Source organism: Colias philodice, chromosome 13, assembly GCF_061535455.1.
Source record: "Colias philodice isolate Cphi_HAF_F1 chromosome 13, ilColPhil1 Martin Lab GWU primary, whole genome shotgun sequence".
Lineage (NCBI taxonomy): Eukaryota > Metazoa > Arthropoda > Insecta > Lepidoptera > Pieridae > Colias > Colias philodice.
Window position 1 is genome coordinate 3078232 of NC_143098.1, and position 25705 is coordinate 3103936.

The 25705-nt window shown below is 35.1% G+C and overlaps 3 protein-coding genes across 4 annotated transcripts in view; 2 read left to right on the forward strand and 1 right to left on the reverse strand.

Moving 5' to 3' along the window:
• Positions 1-19780, forward strand: part of spin (lysolipid transporter protein spinster) — a 36955-nt gene extending 17175 nt beyond the window's left edge. The window contains exons 3-9 of one of the 2 annotated variants that reach the window (XM_089702246.1): positions 678-829; positions 3667-3867; positions 4751-4882; positions 6179-6440; positions 16085-16183; positions 17614-17800; positions 18367-19780. In XM_089702246.1, coding sequence (XP_089558372.1) covers positions 678-829; positions 3667-3867; positions 4751-4882; positions 6179-6440; positions 16085-16183; positions 17614-17800; positions 18367-18434 — 1101 coding nt within the window. In that variant the 3' untranslated portion in view covers positions 18435-19780. Of the gene's footprint in view, positions 1-677; positions 830-3666; positions 3868-4750; positions 4883-6178; positions 6441-7247; positions 7510-16084; positions 16184-17613; positions 17801-18366 lie in introns of both variants that reach the window. The other variant, XM_089702244.1, reaches the window with a different exon arrangement.
• LOC149483256 (acetyl-coenzyme A transporter 1) overlaps positions 1-25705 on the forward strand; it is a 130893-nt gene that overhangs the window by 60167 nt on the left and 45021 nt on the right. The gene's annotated exons all lie outside the window — the stretch shown is intronic.
• On the reverse strand, positions 19793-25112 carry LOC149483263 (ovarian-specific serine/threonine-protein kinase Lok-like). Its single transcript, XM_089702241.1, has 9 exons — positions 24858-25112; positions 24614-24743; positions 24402-24538; positions 24141-24268; positions 23832-23957; positions 23300-23503; positions 22910-23121; positions 21348-21549; positions 19793-20872 (listed from the first exon to the last, which is right to left on the reverse strand). The coding sequence occupies exons 1-9, from the start codon at positions 25024-25026 to the stop codon at positions 20621-20623; spliced, it is 1560 nt and encodes a 519-aa protein (XP_089558367.1). The 5' UTR covers positions 25027-25112; the 3' UTR covers positions 19793-20620.

Below are 25705 nucleotides of genomic sequence, written 5' to 3' on the forward strand. Positions count from 1 at the left end.
CCGCCTCGTGATCGAATTTTTTCTATTCTTATGTTAACCAATAATTTTTTTTGCTTCCCAAGTTTAAAATAATTTGGAAAATCCAAAAGTGCACGCCTCATAATTTTTTTTAATAAATATTTATTAATTATTATTTTTGTTTATTTAATAACAATTAAACCACATCGAATCAGACCCTGAAAAATGAAAGGGTTCTATTCCTGAGCATACTCAAGCGTAAGAGAAAAAAAAGACTCGATTAGTAAAGTATTTCGGTCGCTATCGTGTTAACAAGAAAAAGGATCCGCACATACAGACACACGGACGTCCAAGACAGAACTTTTTTAAACTGTTTTTTAACTAGTTTAAATAACAAAAATGACATCAAAAATATCATGAACGTTAAAAATAGTGTTTTTTCTTAATATGTGTGTGTATGTATTATCTTACAAGTGCAATGTATGATACATAAAGACATTTTAAGTTTGAAAAATCAGATGTTTTGCGCGAAGTGACAGTAGTACCCACCTCAACGCTTCGCTTATGAGGCGTGCAAAAATATAGCTTTTTGCTTAAATGGTCAGCAAATATATTCGCATTATATTCGACTAGCAAATATATTCGACTAGCACAAGTGGGTCTCTCATCCCATTAAAAAATATTACTGCCATGATATGTAACAAGAATAATTTTTTCAGAATTTCGCGGCGTTCGCATTCTTCAGAGGCTTAGTGGGTATAGGTGAAGCCTCATACTCAACGATAGCGCCGACCATCATAAGCGACCTCTTCGTCGGAAATGTGCGCTCCAAGATGCTCGCATTTTTCTACTTCGCCATACCCGTTGGGAGGTAATTTGATTATCTACTTATGTTATAAATTTATGTTGTAAGATTGCTATGGGATTTTATTTTAGGTTGTGTAACTAACAAATGATAGATCTATATCAGATCATTCAGATTTGGCAATCACTTATCACACTACCCAAAAGCTAATCGTTTACGCTGTAAACTTTACGGGATTAGCTTCTCGTAAACTTGATGGGATGTAGTAAACTCACATTCAAAAGCTTATAGAGTTATATTATTGGTTTTCATTGGTCTGGGTTTATTTATTATGGTAGTGATGACATCACGCGATACATTACGATTTGCAATCATAAAAACGTCAATAGGTAATTGAACCGTTGACAGGGTCGCCGAGAGGTTGGCCGATAGTGATGGAAAAATTGATCCGCGATCTCAGTGGAACATTACCCGCTTAAGTCGTGTTTGTAAATACATATTGATAGGCACGACCGTAATGATCGAAATATTCATTTTTATCTTTATATAGGATTGTGTGATCACGATGTTGAGAAAAAGGATAATTATTAATTAGATGAGAGTAATGTTGTTAAATTGTAAAATACAGAAGAGATAAAAATCGATGAAATTAAGAAGGATGGACATAATTCTCGCGCCTAATAACGTAATTGTGTCTTTTTTAAAGAAAACTTTCTCAAACATGATATTGAAAAAAATGTAGAAATTGCTTATCTGACACTTGGTTGATTAAAGTTAATCACGGCTGGTGTGAATACAGCAAGCGCGGACGTGTGCGAAACGTGTGATAGATCGATAGTAATTGTTGCTAATTGGATGCGATTGCGTGCTTATTGTGTTGTTGATTTATCGTATTTTTAGATGTGTTTATTAGATATTTTTAGATGTAATTATTTACATGTCAAACGGTAAAAATAGGCATCAGAATATAAATAGCGACTTATAAAACGTTATCTTCATTATTGCAAGCGAAACTGATAATTGTTTAGGGTCAAAGAAAGGTTGTTAATAACATTGTAAGCAAATTAAGATAAGTCGAAAAATATATAAATCTGTTTGCATGTTGTATAGCTACAACGTGCAAACAGATTTATACATTTTATTATTTGTATTAGCTCTGATCTTATTTTATGAATTTGCGGTATGTCGTATACATTTGTTAGTATAGTTATTTTCCACGTAAACAAGGAAACTAAAACTTAAAAGCGGTGCTTCCTACTCAAAGCTCTCCTAATTATGTCAGTCTGTCGCATTCACCAATATCTAGTCTCCTTGCACTAGATGAAGTTGACCATCAAATTGACCAAAGTCATGACTCATGTCTAAAACAGCGCAGCGTAGAATTGATATGTCACCAAAAGGGGTCTGATTAATGTCACAATTACGTATACCGGTTTTCGCCTCATTATCATGATTAGAGCTGAGGATTTCCTGCGTGTCAATGACATTAAGTTTGAGGAGGGTTGGGTCCGTGCTTTAAAAGTTATTTTAAGGGATTGCACACGTTTATTGAAGGTATCGATTTTATAAACACGTTTGTTACGCGATCGTAAATTAGAATAACTTGTAGTATAAGATCCGATTCAAGAATATAACATTGAGTCTCCCTTGTAAAAAGGAGTGTGTAAATAGAAATAGGTAATAGCAGCTCGATTTTAGAATTGTATTTTAATTATTTAAATATGCATGTCCTATATACATTAGAAAACGATTTAATAAAAAAACGCATTGAAAGAAAATTTTAAATCTAGCTCAGACTGGTCAATAAACTTGATCCATTTGCTACCAAAGGTCATTTCGCTTAAATGTTTGCTTAAATTTATTATCAGTATTGCATAAATTTTAATGTTTGTTTTTAAAGATGTCTGCCAACTTTAATTAATATTTCTTATAAGATAAACTATCGATAGGCTAAGAATGTATAATATGAGAGGTAGTAGACAGCGAGATAATTTTAATGTGTAATGAATGAATGATTTGCTGATATTCCTAATTAGGGTTATCGGATTTGATTGCTTTAATCGAAGTATTTAAATGATAATGATTTGATTCAGAACTGTTTGTTTTGAATATTATTCTTTGTTTAATTTCGTATTGTTACTGTTTTATTGGGAACATTACATGTTGAAATGTATCCAAATAAGTAGCACTGAATTTCTTTTTAAAATTAATTGTAACTATAACAGGTTACTAGAGTATTTTTTATAAACAGAATATAAAACGAAAACTTGTGTGACTTTATAAACCAGTTCCACATTTAATGGGAAGTCTATTCATAATTCACACACATAAATATATAAAAGTGTGGAGACTTTCGAGCCTATTCTAAGTAGAGAACATTTTCGCGGAATCAGATTATTCTGAATAAGTACCTACAGTTTTTATCTATTTTTCCAAGAAGGAAAGAGCCTTCGTTATAATATTATGTAGGTAGTATTCTTTAACATCCGTGACCTTATCTTTGCATAATCTTTACCACGTTTTGAAACTTAGGTAATAATTATTTAGACTTTATTTACTGAATCCTTTTAAATGCATTTTTTACATGTAAGTATAACGGTTTCAGTTTGTCCATATTACACATTTAGTTACGTAGATTTATAGAAAAAAAAAACACGCATTGTAATTTGCAACACGAAATAAACGACACATGTCACGAGTATTATGAAAAAATAAAATCATATCTGCACCGTCGAATTATACAGTATTTTCAAACCTATGAAATAGAAATCTTTATAGTTAGAAAGTGTCAGATTACGTTAGTTTTAACTGTTGTATTGAAAGATACTTATAAAATGAAAAATGCCCCTAAATATTGAGTAATTATTATTGCTCAGTCCATAACATATACAATTGTTTTCCAGTGGTTTCGGTTACATCGTGGGGTCCGTGGCAGGGGCGGCGGCGGGCGACTGGCGTTGGGGCCTCCGCGTAACCCCCTTCCTAGGGGCAATAGCCGTGTTCCTCATTGCCTTTGTGATGCAGAACCCGGAGAGGGGACAGGCGGAGGATAGTAGGATGAAGCCCACTACGTATAGCGATGATGTCAAGTCGTTGGTTAAGAAGTGAGTATCATCTTTATTGAGAATTATAGTCTTTTAGTGTAGGTAAAGGATAAAAATATATTTTCATACAAGAAAATTTGCATATTCTCTCACGCGTCCTACTATAACATACTGATTTAGTTACGAGCAAATAATGTACGTAGGACGCGTGAAGCTATATTATTGAGTTATAACATAAAGGATAATATAAGGATGTGGACAATAATTGACACGCAATAAATGAATTTAATGCACTGTGTATTCTAAAATATTTCTCAATTATCAGATAATGAAGCGTGCAAATATGTATCTATTAAATTTTATTAATGAATGTTACATTGTTCCCCTCGGTTCCTGAATAGTTTAGTAATTACTAATTAGCCATTATTTAGCAATTTTATTGGATATACCGTTAAACTCATTTAATGAATTAAATTAATATTATTAATTAAATAGTGAAACAGTAATTTTATAATGACCTTTGCAATTTATAGACGTGTAATAATAAAATTTTGTCCTTCTGGGTTTTTTACCCTTTTTGTCTTTATCAAATGAACGTTTCCGCGTTGCGGGAAATTTTTATTTATCTCTTATTGTATGAATAACTTAAAAATTAATCTACAATGATTTATTTCATTTATACCTAATTTTTTTATTAAGCATATATGTAAATAAATATTTATGAACGGTGTTTTTGCATTTGCAATGTCTTACCCAAGGAAATTTTTAATCTTCTTCAAGCTAGTAAGTAAACAAGCAAGTAAACAAAATTGATACACTGGTATTCAAAAACGATACTAATATACACATTTTCACTTATGTATTAATTTACCAATTTTCCAGTGATAATACAAAAACGATAATATTATCGAATTTTCACTAATGAAAACAACCAATTTTCCAGTCCATCGTTCATGCTGTCAACGCTAGCGTTCACGTGCGTGGCCTTTGTGACGGGCGCGCTCGCGTGGTGGGGCCCGCAGTTCATATACCTGGGCCTCACGCAGCAGCCCGGCGTCGACATCACACTAGAGAGGTACGTACGGGCTGGTTAGGCGCGAAACGAAAAAAAAATGTGTGCGTGTACTAGAGTACACACGTAAGAAGTGAAACTTCTTTATGACCTTATTTTTTCAAAAAATAATTTACTATACGCAACTTTACAGAAATACGTCGAATCAAAGATGGCGCGTAACGGAAAAATGTCACGTGTAACGAAAAATGTTACACTAATTTTTTTTCCAACCTCGATAAGGAAGTTTCACTTCAAAAATAGAAATAATAATTAAAAAGAAGTGACGTTCGAATGTTCTTAATTTGAATTTGATGAAGCGTTTGTTTCTTAATTTGATTTTATTTTTCTGTGAATTTTCATTCAAGGACTAAGGAGTCCTTGTTGGTGTTATTTTTTGAGATTTTAGAATAAATCAATACAAGATAAAAGATAAAAATAAATTGTAATTTTTATTTTAAGTAAATTAAAATTAGTATGTATGATTCTTATATTTTTGGTTTTATGGCATTCAAATGCTTATAAATTTATATGTATGATTCTTTCAAATTCACATTCTGAATGTTTTAAATGGTCGATAAAAGTGAAAGCGCTTATGTTGCATACTACACTTATGAATTAAAGTTATTAAAATAGGTATAAACTTGGATCTTCTGAAAATGTACGTTACGCGGGTTAATAATAAGGCACAGTACCTTGTTGGGTCTTATATTTTTTTTTAAGTCGATAACGATTATATTAGACTTACTAATAATAAGATCCAAATTTGTATCAAGCTATGTGTTGTGTCAAGTCCAAACAATATTATAAAATATGTGCTTCAAAATTTGACTAACAAGAATATTCACACACAAAGACAACAGTGTGAAAAAAAAAATCGAGCTTTGATGAAATCATGAGTACATAGTAATAATAATTATAGGTTATTTTAAATAAGTTGATTTATAATTGATTGAATTCATTTATTAGCAAAAATGTGAACCTCTCCATTTCTTGTACAAAACATTTTGATTTTTATTTTGATTTTAATAATATAAATGTTTATTCCATTAACATAAGTTATCCATGAGCGTGAATTTTTCTTCTTTATAGTTTAATCAATTTTTGAGAAGTATACTGTACTCTTGTACACAGTAAAATTTATGCAACAATATATTAGGGCTAAGCACAAGCAATACTAGATGCAATCAAAATTATCACAATGAACTATAAAAAATTGCACAAGCAATACTACATTGCAATGATTTCAAACAAACGTAAGAATATATCGTAAGAGTATGAGATACATAAAGCGAGTACACATATCTGTGCGGCGCGCAGCGTGTCGTACAAGTTCGGGCTGGTGGGCATGTCGGCGGGCGCGCTGGGCGTGCCGCTGGGCTCGGCGCTGGCGCAGCGCCTGCGGGCCCGCGCGCCCGACGCCGACCCGCTCATCTGCGCCTTCGCCCTGCTCGCCTCCGCCCCGCTCGTGTACTTCGCCCTCGTCGCCGTCCACTCTCTACCCCCCTTCACCTATATATCCATATTCCTCGGGATGCTCACCCTGAATTTGACCTGGTCCATCGTCGCGGACATCGTCCTGGTGAGCGGCTGTGCGACCGGTCGCGATGTACTCATGTATAGGCTTCACTCATCCCATTAATAGCATGAGGATATCATTGCTTGATTGCGATAGATTATGGCCGTTATGCTAATGTAGCGTCTGGTGCCTATTTGTGATAAGAATGCGTTGTTTGAAGAAAACGCACGATGATCGCAAACGGGTGACAGATTAACGTATAGGCTAGTTTTAGATATTCTACGCAGATTCGATTTGGCACAGTGGTCTCTATACAGTTTTCCTATAAATAGACGTTATACAATAGAAATGAACCTATGCCATCTCGATTGTGTGCTAGCTCATAGCGATAAGATTCAGAAAACGATGGGATATTACAAATACCCCACTGTTTTCACAAGCCGGATGCGTCAGCAACGACAGTCAATACTCATCCACACACCTATTGCTATGTATTAAAAACCAGCTATTTTACTACCTACTATAACAATGTAATATGCAACGTGTGCGTGTGGATGGGTACATGGTGCGTGACAAAACTTATCCACACACCACACACTGCTAAGTTTAAAAAGCTAGTAGTAACGCAACGTGTACGCGCGTGCATGTGTGCGTGTGGATGGGTACCATTATAGTCATCCACATATCACACACTGCTGAGTATAAAAAGCACAACGCAACGTGTACGTGTGTGTGTGGATGAGTACATGGTGCGTATAGCGTCAATACTTATCCACACACCACACAACGCAGAATATAGAAAGCTAGTGTGTTTGTGGATGGGTACGGTACGTGTCACGCGGCTTGAGTCTGACGGTGGGGCGTGCGAAGGGTGTCGCTCACGTTCGGCGCGGTGACGATGCTGGCGGGCGCGGCGGGCGTGCCGCTGGGCGCGTGGCTCGGCGCGGCGCTGTCGAAGCGCTTCCCGCGCGCGCACCCCGTCATCTGCGGCGCGGGGCTGCTGCTCTCCGCGCCGGCCATGGCGCTGGCCATCCTGCTCTGCGACGGGTACTACTACGCGCCGTTCGCGCTCATGTTCCTCGCCGAGACCGCGCTCAACCTCAACTGGGCGATCGTGGCGGACATGTCGCTGGTAAGCGCGCCGCGGTGGACAGCTTCTAGAACGTTCTAGAACATTCTGGAACATTCTGGAACTTTCTAGAATACTCTAGCCTAGAAGCTGCGGGTGTGGGTGTAGATTGTTTGTGTACAGTACGATGATGGTGATGTTGAGTGGGTGGTGTGTAGTTTGAGTTTGTTTGGTAACAAAAGTGTTAGAAAATTAGTAGACGCTTTTGTCGATACTTCAAATATGTATCATTAAATTTACAATAGCTCTGTTAAAAGGAGAATACAATTTTCACATTGAAATTCAACCTTCATGAATAACTCTGAAAATGCAAATTGAATACCAGTCATATGACTTGTAAAATGAAGTATGATTTGCACATAACATACAATTATAATTTGATAGAAAAAACGATAAATATCGTTTTACTTAAAATTATAGACAAATTAATTAATTGCTTTCGGATTGGGCTTCTAATATTTACTTATTTCTTTCTCATTGAATGCAGTGAACAAGTCTTGACTAAATTATTTTTTGTAATGCCTTTGTTATATTTTCACACGATTTTCTTACCTTGTTGTGGGTTGTGGTGACATCATGAGCTGTATTTCTTTCTCTTTTAAAGTATAAATAATCGTCAAAAGCGTCTACAAACGCGTAGATTACTATTAGTTTAGTTTAAGTAATTATAGTCTTAAATACCGTATAGCTATTATTATAGTTCATTTGTTGCATGGGGTATCATATTCTGTATTATTACGTAGCTTTAAACCATATTCCTTGAAACACATTTAAAGTAATGCCCTAATTGTCATGCAAATAAGGTTACAAAATCAGTTTTCTTTAGCATGTAAACGATTTGCATACATTATCATCTCACAAAGCATGCTCACTTGAAACCAGTCATACATGAGTACATTGTGATCGTTGTTTGAAAAACAAACGTCGTATCTCAGTTTTATTTTATTTATTTTTACTTATAAACGCCCTTCAGGCTGGTTTCAAGTTGTTTTTGCGAAATAGCGACATCTATTGATAAAGTTGAGAAACGCGCACGATTTTGTGAGTCAGGATGTTATGCTAATTAGAGGTATATTATATAGATGGCGCTAGTTCGCGGTGAACTGGTTTTCTTTATTTAGACAATACATATGATTACACATTTTATAAAAGAGAATGGCTATAAAATCTTATATTTGTCTGTACAAAATAAACACAAAAACTTCTGTACCGATTTAAAATGCAATTATTTTAGTTGAACATTATTAGCCGACAGAATTTGACCTTGAATTAAACTACGCAATCGGGTTCGAATCCCGTTGTCTGTGCAAGTCAATAAACTTATTCAATGACTATGTTAATATGTATGCCCCATATCCTGTACAAAAGGTATTAAAAATAGGATATCTACGAAGTCGGAGCAAAGCATTTAGTATTAATATATTTTATTCTTAGTATTATTTGTATAAAGTATCCACTATTTGACTATGAGTGCGAAATAGTTGTTAATGAAGTATCATTTGCTGAATTTGCAACTCATGTACATTTGTTATTATAACACGTTATAATAACTTCTTAGTATTCAGATATATCAATTACGTAGTGTCAGTCATTGGATACTTTACACAACAGATGTTTCGTTACCGTGTAATTGATCGTGGTGTCTATTATCGATGTTTGGCACAGAGTATGCAAACAAAGGTTGTCAAATTATTTTGCAACTGTCATGCACCACAAAACAGTCGACAGTCGACAGTGGTCGACACTTGTACTTCCGCATTCGATCGAGCCGCTCCTCTGCTGTGTGCGCGCGCGGCGGCCATTGAAACACGTGTATCGCATCGGATGATTGGGCGCAAATTCATCGAGTGCTGCAGCATCTCCAAGGTACGTGGTGCATTGTTTTTGCTGCTCACTATTTCCGAACATCGATTTTGTGTTAACGTAATTTTCCCTAATGTAGTAGAAGCCACCCGCTATTTCGGCTTGGTGCGATTCTACATTATTTCTGGTGCCGAAACCCGGGAATTTGCGTATCAATTATCATATTCAAAAGCTTATGGTATTACTGGTCACACGTAATTCATAATCTAAAATCAAATTCAATTCCGTTCGTATTAGGTTCTTTGTTTAACAAAGTAGGAAGTTGTTATAAGATCTATTTAAGCAAACACTTATTTTATCGGTGCTTAAAATCAATCGGCTTAAAACAATTTCATATTCTAAAACTTAATACATATTCAGAAGTACAAGTCAAAGCGTTTAATTATTGTAGGAACTAGTTAAGCAATCACATATTTCATCGGTGCTTAATTTTACATCGGCCTATAGTAATTTCACATTCCAAAACATAATTCATTCACGTTACAGTTTATCCTAACTACATAACTAATATTAAAACGTAATATTAGGTTAAATCGTAATATAAAATAATTTCATTTTATATTAATACTCGGGGGTAAATCGAAAAACATTCTAGCGGCTCGCGCAGCGCATCATCACTTTAACTTGTTATTGTAAGTTATAATCTGTATTCATTCACATTACCGTTTCATGCGATTTTCATCCTTAACTTCATATGCGTAAAGGTGAAATAATAATTTCATTGTTTCATTTTATTTCATTGTTTGAAAAATTACATCGAAGATTAACTTTGTTAGTTAATTGTTTGTTTATAAACGTTTTTACATTTTGTTTATTCGATATATAAATTTAAATTTAATAAGATGTCTTTATTTACTAAACATACAACTCGGAAGTTAGGTTCTTTGAAAAAATTAAAATCTAAATCGGTGGATGAATATTATACGACTAAGGACTTATCGACATTGCGTAGAAAACGTACTATAGCGCTTAAAAGATTATCGAAGGCGTTAGAAATAGGTAATGCAGCTTTGAGTGATCGTTCACAATACGACCTATTTTTATCGTATCATCAGGAAATTAAACAAATCGTTTCAAATTTCGAAAATGCTCATTTTAATATACTCGATCTGTCGGACGACGCGGATAATGAAACTGAAATTGAGGAACAATTCGATGAGTTATATTTTCAGATACAGTCTATTTATATTAGTTTAACTAAACATGATACAAATAATTCGATTAACTCGAATATCAATTCATCGAATATCCGTTTACCTAAAATTACATTGCCACATTTTTCGGGCAATATCAAGCAGTGGCCTGTGTTTTATGATACGTTTAATTCTTTAATTCATAACTCAACGTCAATTTCGGACACGGAAAAGTTTCATTATTTAATTTCTTCTCTTAGCGGGGATGCGTTATCGGTGGTTAAGGCGTTCCCTATGACTCACGAATATTATCGCGACGCGTATGAAGCTCTTGTTAATCGCTATAAATGTAAACGAACATTAGCTTTTACTTGTTGGCAAGATATTTTAAACACTAACTTCATGCATAACAACGCAACTGAGTTTCAAAAGTCACTCGACTTATTCGATGAAAATTTAAATATTTTAAAATCTATTGAGTTACCGATAGATCGTTGGGATTTTGTTTTAGTTTACCATATTTTATCAAAATTAGACAAGAACTTACGCCGCGATTTTGAGGAGAAATATTCTAACGTGGAGTTGCCGTCTTATGATCAATTAAGGGGTTTTTTGCGTTCCAAATGCGAAGCCTTATTACGAGATACACATTTTTCTGGTGTGAACAAATCTTTAAAGCCTTCGACTACTCAAAATCAATCAACGAAACGTTTCAATTCAAATGCACTTGTTGCTATGAACAATAGAGGTAATTCGAACGATAAGTCTAAAGTTTATTCAAGCAACTGCGCGTATTGCCATAAGTCACATTCTATTTTTTCTTGTCAAGATTTTATTAGTAAATCGATTGACGATCGTATGGCTATTGCCACTCAAAACAATTGGTGCTTTAATTGCCTGAAGCCATCACATCAATTAAAAAATTGCAAATCTATTTTTTCGTGTCGTATGTGTAAGCGTAAACATCACACCTTACTCCATCGCGATCATAACACTAAGATCGAATCAAATCAAATCGGGTCGTCGCTGGTGTCAAGGTCACATACGAATCATACAGTGCTGTTAGCCACAGCTATCGTTCAGGTTAAGGATGCTTCAGGTAATATGCAATCGTTTCGTGCCCTGTTTGATACGGGCAGTCAGAGCAATTTCATAACGGAATCAGCAGTAAAACTTTTAAATTTAACGCCGGCTTCAACAACCGCGGCAATTAGTGGCATAGGGGAAGCGGATGCACCTATTATTGGTGACGTCACTTGTTCTATCGGCACTAACGGTCGAATTCTATTTAACTTGGATATGCACGTCATATCTAAAATATGTGGCGATCAACCTATCGCTCAACTTAATTCATCAAGTTGGTCCCATATTAAATCGTTGCCGTTAGCGGACCCTGGTTTCGATATACCTGGTCCCATTGACATTTTGCTTGCTGCTGATGTATTCGCTGACTCTGTTCTTAATCAACATATCAAGGGAGGTGTCAACCAACCTACCGCGTTTAATTCAATCTTTGGTTGGCTACTTCTAGGTAAAACTAATATTTCATGTAGTAGTCTGTTGCAGACGTTGCCTGTAATCGATAATGATTTGAATTCATTGGTTCATCGTTTTTGGGAATTGGATTCAGTACCGCAAACTTCAAGGCTAACTCCAGATGAGTTATTATGCGAACGTAAATTCGTTGAAGAACACACACGTGATGAATCTGGGCGTTATATTGTTCGTATTCCATTTAAGAATAATTCAGAACCTACATTTGAGGGCTCTCGCGAAGTTGCTTTGCGTAGGTTCTATGCTATCGAACGTAGGTTGTCACGTGACGCTTTGTTAAAATCGCAATATGTCGACTTTATGTCTGATTACATCGAAAGTGGTCACATGGCAGTGGTTCCTGCAGCACAAGTTGGTACAGGAAAATATTACATACCTCATCATTGCGTTCTACGCCCTGACTCTGCGACCACACGCCTCCGCGTTGTATTCGACGCTTCTGCGAAGGATATGCATTCTAAGTCACTGAATGACACACAACTTATCGGCCCAAGGCTACAACCGAATATTTTAAATCTACTTTTACGCTTTAGGGAACACAACGTTGTCTTCATGGCTGATGCTCGTCAAATGTTTAGACAGATTGTAGTAGCGCAAGAACATCGTGATTACCAACGCATTTTCTGGAGGAGTTCTCCTGATGAGCCCCTCTTAGAATATCGTTTAAATACAGTCACATATGGATTAGCTTCGTCTCCGTTTCTCGCTTGCCGTACTCTTCGACAGCTTGCTGAAGATGAGGGAGATTCTTATCCACTCGCAAAACGAGTACTACTGTCTGATGTTTATTGTGATGACGTCACAACCGGATTTTCATCGTTAGAGGTCGCTCAGGAAGCAAAGTCGCAGATTATTAAACTTTTTAAGTGTGGACAGTTTGAACTTAGGAAGTGGGCTAGTAATAAACCGCAGTTATTGTCTGATCTACCCAGTGATAGTTGTTTGACTGGATCCGTATCGTTAGACAATTCTGATAATCAAATTCTTAAGGTATTAGGTCTTAAATGGAATCCATCCACAGATACGTTCGTTTTCGAAATTGAATCTACTTATCGGCCATGTACTAAGCGTTCAATTCTTAGTGAACTCGCTAGGGTTTTCGATCCGTTAGGTTTTTTATCTCCCATCACAATTCAATCAAAATGTTTAATTCAGAAGTTGTGGATTCTCGGCGTTGGATGGGACCAAACGCCGCCTAACGAGATCATCAATACATGGAACAAACATCGCACTCAACTTAATCTTTTGAGTGAACTTCTAATTCCTCGGCAACTTACCTGCACGGATGCTGTATCGTATGAGCTACATGGGTTTTGTGACAGTTCTACCCTTGCATACGGAGCTGTCATCTATTTACGTGTTACAGATGCTGTTGGTAATATTCATGTTTTCTTCGTTTGCTCTAAGGCTCGAGTTGCACCTCTTAAACATACATCGTTACCACGACTCGAGCTCTGTGCTGCAGTTCTTCTATCAGATCTTTACAAATTTGTAAAAGATACGTATCTTTCTCGTATTCATATTGATTCTGTATATTTGTGGTCTGACTCAACCATCGTTTTGTCTTGGCTGCGTTCTCATTCTTCGCGTTGGACAACATTTGTCGCGAATCGTGTCAGTCACATACAGGATATCACCCCTACAGACTGGTGGCATCATGTATCCTCAGGTGATAATCCTGCTGATTTGTGTTCACGAGGTTTATTTCCGAGTGAGCTTGTGCACAATGCCTTATGGTGGGCGGGACCGTGCTGGTTAACCCAAGGTAGTGATAATTGGCCTACGGATACAGCTGTTGTCACATCAAATGAGGAGAAGGTCGTTATGGAGAAGGAGCAACGTAAGGTAGCTCTTTCCGCTGAAGAGAGAGCTCCAATCGAACCAACAATAATTGACTCTTTACTTAATCGTTATTCATCATTTCAAACAATCGTTAACATTTTGGCATTTGTATACCGTTTTATCAATAACTCTAAAAACCCAGCTCAAGCTAATCGTAATAATTTCATTAATAACGTTGAAAGACATAACGCATTATTAAAAATCGTTAAACATGTACAGAGTCAGGTCTTTTCGAACGAAATTGCTAATCTTAAATCGAACAAACCTTTATCGAAACCTTTTCGAAAACTCAATCCATTTATCGATCGATTAGGTATTCTCAGGGTGGGCGGTAGAATTTCACGCGCAGGTTTAGAATACGAACAAAGGCATCCAGCCTTTCTACCGTCTGATCATCCATTAACGTTTTTAATTATCGACAACATTCATCGTAACTACTTGCATCCGGGCATCAATACTACGCATTTCTTACTTCTTCAACAATTTTGGATCATATCGGCAAAACGTACTGTACGCAATCGTTTAAGCAAATGTATACAATGCTATCGAACTAATCCAAAGCCATTACAACCGTTTATGAGTGATTTACCGTCATACCGTGTTAATCAAGTCAAACCATTTTCTATAGCAGGCGTAGATTTCGGCGGACCGTTTCGTATTAAATTAGGCCCACATCGAGGTGCTAAGATTGAAAAGGCTTACCTTTGTCTTTTTATTTGTCTTACAACAAAAGCAGTACACCTCGAGGTGGTGTCTACACTGTCCACTGACGCATTTATAGCTGCGTTACGACGCTTTGTGGCACGCCGTGGTCGATGTAACGTGATACACGCAGATTGTGGAACAAACTTTATCGGTGCAAGAAATCAATTATCGTCTCTTATGCATCAAGCTTCTAATTTAGAAAAGATCGAATTTAAGTTCAATCCTCCATCAGCTCCTCATTTCGGTGGTGTATGGGAAATTCAAATCAAGGCGGCTAAATCTCATTTACTTCGTGTAGTTGGTGATCAAGTTCTTACGTTTGAAGAACTTACAACGCTTTTCGTGCAAATCGAAGCAGTATTAAATTCGCGACCGCTTTGTGCAATCAGTTCGGATCCAAATGATCTATCGGTCTTAACTCCAGGCCATTTCCTTACCTTAGAGCCTTTGACAGCTGTCCCTGATGAAGATCTATCAAATGTTAATATAAGTCGGCTTCATCGGTGGCATTTGTTACAATCATTTCACCAGAGTTTTTGGTCCAAATGGAAACACGAGTATCTTAACTCACTAACACAACGCGCCAAATGGACTAAGGATTCTAAACCGCTTCAGATAGGCTCAATGGTGATAATTAAGGATGAAAATCGTGCGCCACTACAATGGTCTCTTGCCAGAGTAGTGGATCTTTTACCCGGTTCTGATGGTGTAGCTCGGATTGCAGTAGTTAAAACAGCGAAAAATCATATAATTCAAAGACCGTTGGTTAAGTTATGCCCTCTACCAATCGAGGACTAGCTTAAATCGTTTATCATTCTTTTAGTATCGTAGGATATCTAGACATTAAGTTATCGTTAGCAATAAGATATCGTGTCTGTGTAACATCTATCGTGTTATACAGAATCAATTAGTTAGGTAACTAGTTTTTATCGTAATCAATAAGTATCATCAATAATTATACGGATCATTCTTATCGTTCTCGTTCCCATTATGTTCTATTTATCGTCTGACCAGAAAATACCATAGGCATTTTGGTGGGCGGGATGTTTCGTTACCGTGTAATTGATCGTGGTGTCTATTATCGATGTTTGGCACAGAGTATGCAAACAAAGGTTGTCAAATTATTTTGCAACTGTCATGCACCACAAAACAGTCGACAGTCGACAGTGGTCGACACTTGTACTTCCGCATTCGATCGAGCCGCTCCTCTGCTGTGTGCGCGCGCGGCGGCCATTGAAACACGTGTATCGCATCGGATGATTGGGCGCAAATTCATCGAGTGCTGCAGCATCTCCAAGGTACGTGGTGCATTGTTTTTGCTGCTCACTATTTCCGAACATCGATTTTGTGTTAACGTAATTTTCCCTAATGTAGTAGAAGCCACCCGCTATTTCGGCTTGGTGCGATTCTACAACAGATGTTCATATAAAAATAGTTGATAAACCTAACTTTTAATTATAATAAGTTCTCTTTTGCTATAGTATGTTGTGATTCCGCCCCGTCGTTCTACTGCGGAAGCGTTCCAAATTCTTATATCACATATGTTTGGTGATGCTGGCAGTCCTTACTTGGTTGGTGTGGTGAGTGTCTTCATTTATTTACTTAAATGGATTCTTGTTTGGAAGTAAAATATAAATAACAATGTTTAGCTAGTAATGGATTTGTTGTTGTTTTATAATGTAATTAGTACGGCTCATGGATTTGCTGTCTTTGTACCAAATTAAAAATACACTATATAATTAAATATGTAAATATAGGTAATTCAAAATTATAATATGCACATGGAGGGCTCTTCTCGGAATAGCCGATTGGATTACAACGGGTCACCATGAAATTTGACTTGGTTGCAAAGCATTAAATTTCGGTAGTTCAGGTCGTAATTAGACGGAAAAAAAATATATGGCATGAAAAACTTTGCTTTTGTGCTTAGAAGACTGATTGAACGAAATTTTTAAAAATCTCGGATTTTAATTTTTGATTGAAAATAAAACTATTGAAATAAAAATGTTTATTAGTTTTATTAAGTTTTACTATCAAATTAGCTTACAGAAAAGTGGAAAATACCTTAAAAGTGCACACTTTTACTTTTTCTTTTATGTTCATAGCTACTTTCTCTCAATAAACCCCAAATATAGTCGCCCATCATGTTTTCATTGTATTGGCCTTGATAGCGTTGTTCAAAATTCATGATGTCCTGATGGAAACATTCTCCTTGCTCTTCGGAATAGACTCCCATATTGTTTTTAAATTTATCCAAATGAGCATGCAGCATATTATGTACTTTTAATGACATCCTGCAGCCCATGGCCTTAAAATTTGTAATTTGTAATTTGCCTTACCTTCCAAACACCTTTTACTATATAACTATATAACAAGCAACATGTGGAGCCCATGGCTTATCTTGATTCGTACAGGACAGTCAAAATATGCTTCATAGGCTTCACAGAGAACGTGAGATGTCTTTAGTTCATATTTCACGTCTCGAACTTTAATAAATTGACCACATATAAAACAAAATGCATCAGCATCGTATTTGCACTTTCGTGACGACATTTTAAGTTATTCTAGGCTTGTAAATAACACCTGATGGTTGTTTATCACTCGGGTGCCATCTAGCGGCACAGTGTAAACGTTAATACCCCACTCTCACCGCGCGGTCTTTTTAAAGTATTATTATTATAACTATCACAAAAGCAAACTATACCGAAAAAAGGTATTTTCTTTTCATTTTTGTGCATAACTAACTGGAAAATAATAGTATAAACTTTAGGACAAAGAACAAAAATTTTTTTGTCGAGTCGTGTTATTGATACGATCAAAAATTATTTTGACTAATAGAAAGCTACACTATTTAAGACGTACGCAGGTGTAACCTATGCAGATTTTTAACAGATTAACCAGAGCGAGCGAAGCTGGGGCAAGCTGTTAGTTCAGAATATAATGATGATATTCTAAACAAACTTCACAAACATTTGAACACATTGCACATAATAATTATTATTTTCCCCAGATATCGGAATCCCTGAAACGTGCGCTCTCAGTAGCAGGCGAGGCCCCCAGCGCTAGCGTGCAGTTCCGTTCACTGCAATACGCATTATTCGTGACTTGCTTCGTCGAAGTGATCGGCGGCGTGTTCTTCCTGTTCACCGCTATGTACATCGTGCGGGATAAGCTCAAAGTGGACAGGGCTATCGCTGGTTAGTAGTTGTTATATTGTAGGACTTTTTGGTTGGCAGGATTTAAATAAATAGGTAAAAGGACAGCAAGCTCAGCAAAAGCTGACCAGCAGTGTTAGCTGACTCGACCATTTTCAATGCTATACTAATGTTTTTTTTGTGTGTTGCGTGTAGGTACTTAAGATTGGTTAAATTATGATTAGTGACTGTTGATATTGTTTCTCTTTTATTTATTGTAGTTTGTTTGTTGTGTTTTCTTATGTAGACTGTTACTATTTTTAGCTATTTATAATTTTGTCATTAGCACAGCCATTTAAAAAGTAGTAGAGTTGTTTCTATTTAAAATCGCCGAGTTTTGAGTTTTCCAATATTTCTTTCAATTTCTATGCTTTGTTTCACTAACACTAGTTTTACACCTAAGTAGTTAATCTTTGTGCGCTTTCAAATGCATCTTAATTTATTTTCAGTTATGTACTTCAAAAATAGTGTAGGTGAGTTGTATGGCCTTCTCGCTTGCACACAATCGCTTGATGTTATTTTAACCCTTATACCATATATATTAAAGTCGTATTTTGTTTACTCCACAGAAGCCGAAGCCCAGAACGCTGAACCATCCCACAGCAACGCGCAAGACGAAGCTATAGGCGGAGAATAGGATATTTACAGTCGATTTAGAGCAAATAGATCTGTGAGAGCCTAAACTTTCACTAAGCTGCGTTTCAATATAATATAGAACTGTTAACATGTATGCATCATACGTGTCATACAGTTTAACATTGGAACGAGAGAAGACTGATTAAGTATGCACAGCGGATAGTTTGGGTTATGTAAAGTGATATAGTTTAGTGAACAAATTGCGTGTAAGTTATCCAAATTGGGCATCACATAAGAACATATATTGTGCCTACGCTTAGTTTTTCCGAAGTCCTGAGGACGCCTCACACCTCAGTTAAGTACATATATTTATTTGCCAATGTATTATTACCTCAAGCACTTGTTACACAAGAATATAAAGGTTTATTTATTTTTTGTTTTATCCTGATTATTATATGCAATGTAGAGTAACGGATCAATGCAAAATTTGGTATTGTAATGATGTTGTGTTCATGCAGTTTAACGGTTTGCAGATGGCCTTACAGGGCTTAATATACTCGAAATGTTCTGTTTAAAGTGTTATTTATAAGGGTGGTCACATTGATTTAGGAAATATTAAACTAATTCGATTCATTAATTTATTAGTATTATTTTTTTTGGCTAGATTGTATCCTAATTCAGTTACATGAAGTGTAATTTGTTAGTACAAGAATAATAATTATTTTGTTATTTAATAAGGGAGTCATTTCATTCGTAGGTTAGTTATTGTACATCAATGTGAATTCACCCTTATAAGTGATTTGTATAAAAGTATTTTTTTTCAACAAAAACTGAGTGTAGTTGATTTTCATTTATTTATTTCATGCATTTAAGTGATTTGTGAAAAATGTAGTGATTTGTAAGATTATGATCTGTGTCACGAATTTGGGTAATCAGTATTTATTCATCTTATACTTTACTAGATCTATTCTCGTTTTTCTCTTTGAAACATTTTCAAAACTCTAGTGTTTATTTTCCCATCTGTATTTGGTGTATCTCGAATTAAGACTGTTAAAGTTTCATAAAATTTCAATTCTTTCAACTATTAAGTTCTAATCTTAAGAACCCATTCTTTCTATCAACCATACTTTCTAACTTCATTTTATCAATCTTGAAATTATTTAAAAATATTTAGCTTGAATTAAAACATTTATATTCGTGGCACAGGTGTGTATTCGGTGTGTTACTTATTTTGTGTAACTTAGTAAGGTATTGTGAATGTTTGCAAAGTTAAACTGTGATGAATATCAATCAAGACTGAATTGTTTAAAATTCCTAATAATAATAAATAATTAGTAACTTGTTTTTGTAAATATCGTGTAAAGTATTGAAGGGAATTGAAAATAAATAATTAATTTATTTTTGAAATGTTTTTGTTTTATTAACGAAAATACAAATTTGGCGTTCGTACACCAGAATCACAAATTTATCGATTATCTCTCAACATGATGTAACAGGTATGGCACTGGATACAATTAAAATAAGCCTGTTTCATCGGTAAAATCTTATCATTAATTTTGACGCGTCTCTTGATAAGACAAATACCAAAATATCATATAATCAGTCTAAAAGCTGGCCGTCAACACTTATTCATTAATGTATTCGAAAACCTGTTTCGATATCCATAACACACACATTATATAATTTTACCCGGTGGGATTATCATTAGCTTATATTTAAGAGGTAGCTATCAACCTTATCAATTTAAAAAATTAAACCAACATTGGAACAAAATAATACTCATAGAATTCTAAAATTATCAAAATCAAATAATAATCACAAATTAACAAAAATAGGAAACATTAAAAATTAAAATTAACATGAGAATCATTAAAATGTTAAAAAGTCAATAATAATTAAGGCTTTCATATCACAAAAGCGATTGAGTTTGAGGCGATATTTATAAAAGTTTAAAACAAATCAAGAGAATTAAGTCCTTACTATTTTGCTTGACTGATAATTATATTAATATTAATTTAAAAATCATCATACAACAAGAACTGAATAGTGCTAACATAAAATCAATGCAATTCCCAGGCAGAATTTAGAATCAGAACTCAATATATTTTACCTTATGTAAAATATCGTCTGGTTTTTTCCCTTCTTGTTAAACCTTCAAATTGCAATTTTCTTGCATTCTATCATAAAATTTCTTTACGCAAACGCACAACTCAATCGCTATATCAAAAATAAAACCTTTAAAACGAATTATTCTTCAGAACAAAAGCTATTCGTCGAACTGGTATCTTCATCGCACCGCAGTTTCTTCGGGATTGGTTCGCACGAATTATAACTGTCACTTAGAGCTCTCTTATTGGCTGCGACGAGTCTTACAACATTCTCTTTGTTTTGTGACGAGTTATTGTTCTCTTCATCCGATTTAGATGATACGGAGAGATATCCATGCTTCATCTGCGTTTGTGAGAGGAGTATGTCAATTCTGAGGTTCACTTCGTCATCCTGAAACACCAATACTTTTATTTAATATTAATCATGAATTGCTATTCTTGTTTGTGCATGAAATTTCGCCCATTGACACTAAAAAGAAACCGGTGCACTTTTATTTTATCGAGCGTGATTTACCTGCTGGGACGGTGGGCATGCACCGCATCACTAACGAATATCGCGAATAACGATTAACATCTACTCGCGTAGTGACAACTCGTGTTATGCTGTGAACGGCGAGCGACCAACTAGGCTGAGCGCAGTTTCTATTATAAAGAAGGAAAGACCTTGACCGCTTCCAACTACGATATTGGGGCCTTCAAGAAAAGAGTTTATTTGTCCATAAAAGGCCGGCAAAGCACCTGTAACACTTCTAGTGAAGTGTTTATGGGCGGTGGTGACCACACATCAGGTGGCCCACCTGCTCCTTTGCTTGCTCTGACATAAAAAAAAAAACCACTCGTATATTATATACCACTGTACCACACACCTGCATCCACGGGTGCTGCAGTATCTCGTCGAGCGTGATCCGTCGCTGCACGGGCACGGTGAGCATGCGGCGCATGAGCAGGCGCGCGGGCGCCGACACGCCGCGCCAGTGCGCGCCCGACACCCGGTAGCTGCCCGTCGCTATCTGCTCGCCCAGCGACATCTCGCGGTAATCCGCTGAGAACGGCAGGTACCCCACTAGGCTGAAGGATATAATATAATAGGCATGACGAAAGATTTTGAAATCCTCTTCCATTATGTGTGTATACGTTTACTATACAAGAAAAACCCTATATTTCGGTAATATACTTAAATTTAACGAAGATAAAAGCCATTTTTCATAAAATATTTATTAACTGTGCCAAAACAGCTCGCAGGTGTCATGGAGTAGGTGTGACGTCACTCTTTAGTAAATACGTATTTATTTGTAAGCATTGTGAAGAAAATTAAAAAAACATTTATTTAATATGTGTTATAGAAACGAATTTCAAAGTTTATAAGTGGTGTGCAGTATTGCAGTGTGATTCCACATAAAAATAATGCTAAAAAATGTGTTAGTAATTATTTCAAGCGAGAAAATAATAAGAAATCTATACTAATATTATAAAGAGGAAAGGTTTGTATGTATGTATGTATGTATGTATGGTTTTCACGCATAAACTACTGGACCGATTTTGATGAAATTTGGCACAGATAATCTTTAGACCCTGAGAAAGAACATAGGCTACCTTTTATTGCGAAATATGTACCACGGGCGAAGCCGGGGCGGACCGCTAGTGATTGTATAAAGTTGGCGCGGAGAACTCCGAACCACGTATTCGTGAATTCGTAATTATATTTCTATTCTGAGTCTATAAAGCATACGTGAAACAATAGAAAATAAATAAAAATGCGTATTCTCAACATATTCCTAACAACAAAACACATCTGACGTGAGTTGTTTACTTAAGCGTGACGTCACGCGTGTTTTAGTCAAAATGGCCAACTGCAGAATTTCAATGTTTTATTTTATTGATAATCTCATTAATCTTAATGTTTTTAAGATTTCTAAGTTAAACTATATTTAATTTATTTATTATACATTTTCCCTAAAAAACACTATTAATACGATCATTTATGGATACTGTCGTTATGCCTATTGTGGAGATAGTGAACAGGTTCGATGTAAAAATATATTAACACTATGAAAATTAATTATAGATGGCGAGAAATAAACGGTTACTGAGAGAAAATACTTTGATAGAATTAAAAAAAAGTTGGGTCCTAATTTATATTACAAATACAAAATCATATCATAAAATAATATGTAGAAAAATGCATGTAACTAGGATATAATATGAAGTAACAACAACATAACACTAGCTTTCCACCCGTAGCTCCGCCCGCTTTGTCTAAAACCTAATAAATAATATACTAAAACCTACCTCTTGAATCACTCTATCTATTAAAAAAAACTGCATCAAAATCCGTTGCATAGTTTTAAAGATTTCAGCATACATGCATACACAAGGACAGATAAATCGACTTTGTTTTATACCATGTAGTGGTTAAACATACTCTTACCATACAAAAAATATGACACCCAGACTCCAAACATCAACCTCAGGGCCGTAACAGTTCTGTCCATTGGCCCTTAATACTTCTGGAGCGAGGTATATTGGAGTGCCGCACATTGTCTTCATGAAGCTATCCTCTCCTACAAACTTGCTCAAACCAAAATCTGTTATTTTCACTAGTGTTTCGTCTTTCTTACTCTCGAGTAGCACATTCTCAGGCTGTAAAATGAGCAATTTTGTATTTTACAATTAAAAATCCAATATCAAATAATACAAAACATATTAATCATCCTTTTTATTTCCTATATTGAGAAAATTTGAGAAAAAAATGTAATAAAAAAACAACATTTGACACTGTTAAAGTACAAATGAACCTGAAAAATAAACTAGATCATACCTTCAGGTCTCTGTGAGTGATGCCCTGAGAGTGTAGATATTTAACTGCTAGCACAATTTGTTTGAAGAAGAACCTAGTCAGTCTCTCAGACAAATGTCCCTGTTTCGTTATTCTGTCAAATAGCTCTCCACCTTGCATCAGTTCTAAGATAATGTACACAGCATCTTTTGAATCTATCACTTCCTCTGTTGCAATTATAAATGGCTAAAATAAGAAATTACAGTTAAAACATAGTTACGTTATTTTTGATTTTAAATATGACTTTGAATATTGTAGCTTGTGCACCAGAATATTACAGGAAAAACTGCAGGATTCAGCAAGTATTTTATATTCATACATATAATTTATGATATTCATATATATATTTTACACATAGAATACAGAAGCAGACTATTATTAATTTACTTCTTAGAATATAAACATTCAAAATGCTGATCAAGTACTGACGAAGATAATTATTATCACATTTATAAACAAACTGTATGAGACATCTGCACTATCAACTATGTTTAAAAACATAAAAATAACTTACATGTTTCAAAGCTTTTAATATTTTCACTTCATTCATAATTTTCATTGGGTCATTCAGATGATTCATTTGTCCGTTAGTAAGTCTGCATTTCTTTATTATTTTCATTGCATATTTTGTACATGTCACCTGAAAAATAATAGAAACGTAATAGAGAATTTCCATTCTTTAATGTTTGTATTATTATATAATGTGTGTAATTAATTCCAGCCTGTAATTTAGTCAATTTTTTTGAATTCCATAAGATAGGAGATGTAAACTTGGAATGGTACTCAAGCTTTTGACAAAAAAAGAAAGAAAAGAAAATCATACTTTATTATACACTAATTTAACAACTCCACACGCTCCCTGTCCCAATACTCTTGAAATATAATACTTCTGTGTGATTTTTCTAGGAATATTATCTTGTTTGTTCTTAAGTAGGTCTTTAAATAAAAATACTGAAAAAAAAATGAACAAATTTCAAAATAAAACAAAGTATCTGATACTTACTCAATTTAAAAATAAATATTCATAATGACATGATGTCTTATTATAAAGAAGCTAAATAAAATGTATTTATATTGTGTATACCTGCAACACTTTTATGTGTAATAGCTATAACATCATTGTCATCTAATACTCTACTCATGTTCTTCCCAATTTGTACACCATTTACATAAGTACCATTGTATGATAAGTCAGTCAGGATAGCTGGATTTAATGGTTCACTAGAATTTTATTTAAAAGAATGTGTTAGATAGTAAAGATTTATAGAAACTTAAGTTGTTTTCATGCGTACTTACGTCATATCTCTTCTAATAACAAAATGTTGTTTGCTCACACTTTTGAGAATTCTTTCTTCCACAGTTTCTTTCTTTACTACAATATTGCATGATAATGCTCTTCCTAGTGTAAAATCTGGTTGTATAAGGTCTAAAAAATATTAAAGATTAGTAAAATTTTCAGAAAAATTTCACTGAAGGTAGAATTAAAAGTGAATTTCTATGAAACGCACATTGTAGAATTATTAATATAAAATAAAATTACCATAATAGTCAGGTTTCTCCAACCCATATTTCTTCCAGTAATTTCCTGAATACAGCCTGCCCCAAATAACAGGAATCGCGGATGGAGTGTTTGTTTGACTCAATTCAACTTGAGAATTTTGAGTTTGAGTTTGTGTATTTGCTGTATCATACATTATTTCGTCACCCATTTTGCATTATTATATATGAATAAAGCAGACGTCTGAAATACTTGAAAGAAAAATATATATAAAAAAAAACTTTTCTAAAGTTTAAATATCTATTAGTCAGTTCTTTAAAGAAACGAATCTTCAATGGCGGCGCTTATCATTCCCTCTCGCTCACACACGGCCGTACGGTATGCAAAAAAAAATAGGGTAAAGTAAAATGTATTTAATTTTCCCTGTTATAATTTTTGGAAGAAGTGTACAAATACAACCCTCGAATTTAAGGTTTTTGTGTGGGGGGAGGGGAGGGGGGAGTGGTGGGAATCCCTCCTCCAAAGGGGGGGGGGGGGTGAGGAGTCACTTAGTTTCTGAGATATTGGAGTTTAAAGTTTTGAGAATTGCCTTGAAATTGCAAAAAAAAAATATGGACAAGAAATAATATGAACTTTTCACAGTAATATCACCAAGTTTTGGGTAATTATTGTACCGGCGAGCCTAATTTTTTTTTTTAGTTTGTAACATTTTCGCCATTTATATTTAGAATGACAATTATGTATTTGCTATAGTAAATAATATTTTCTTTAATAATATATTCTTTGGGGAAAGTTGTTCAGTTTATGGGCTAATTACGAGACTACGAGTATTAATGGGGATTTTGTTGCGTTCTGTATATGTCATTTGATAGTTCATATAAATACACAAA

Excerpts from the sequence above, each read along its gene's own strand:
- LOC149483263 (XM_089702241.1), bottom strand. The coding sequence starts at position 25,026 with ATGGGTGACGAAATAATGTATGATACAGCAAATACACAAACTCAAACT. Across the intron at positions 24,744-24,857 it reads GGAGAAACCTGACTATTATG|ACCTTATACAACCAGATTTT; the intron begins GTAATTTTATTT and ends AATATTTTTTAG. Across the intron at positions 23,958-24,140 it reads TTAAATTAGTGTATAATAAA|GTGACATGTACAAAATATGC; the intron begins GTATGATTTTCT and ends ATTATTTTTCAG.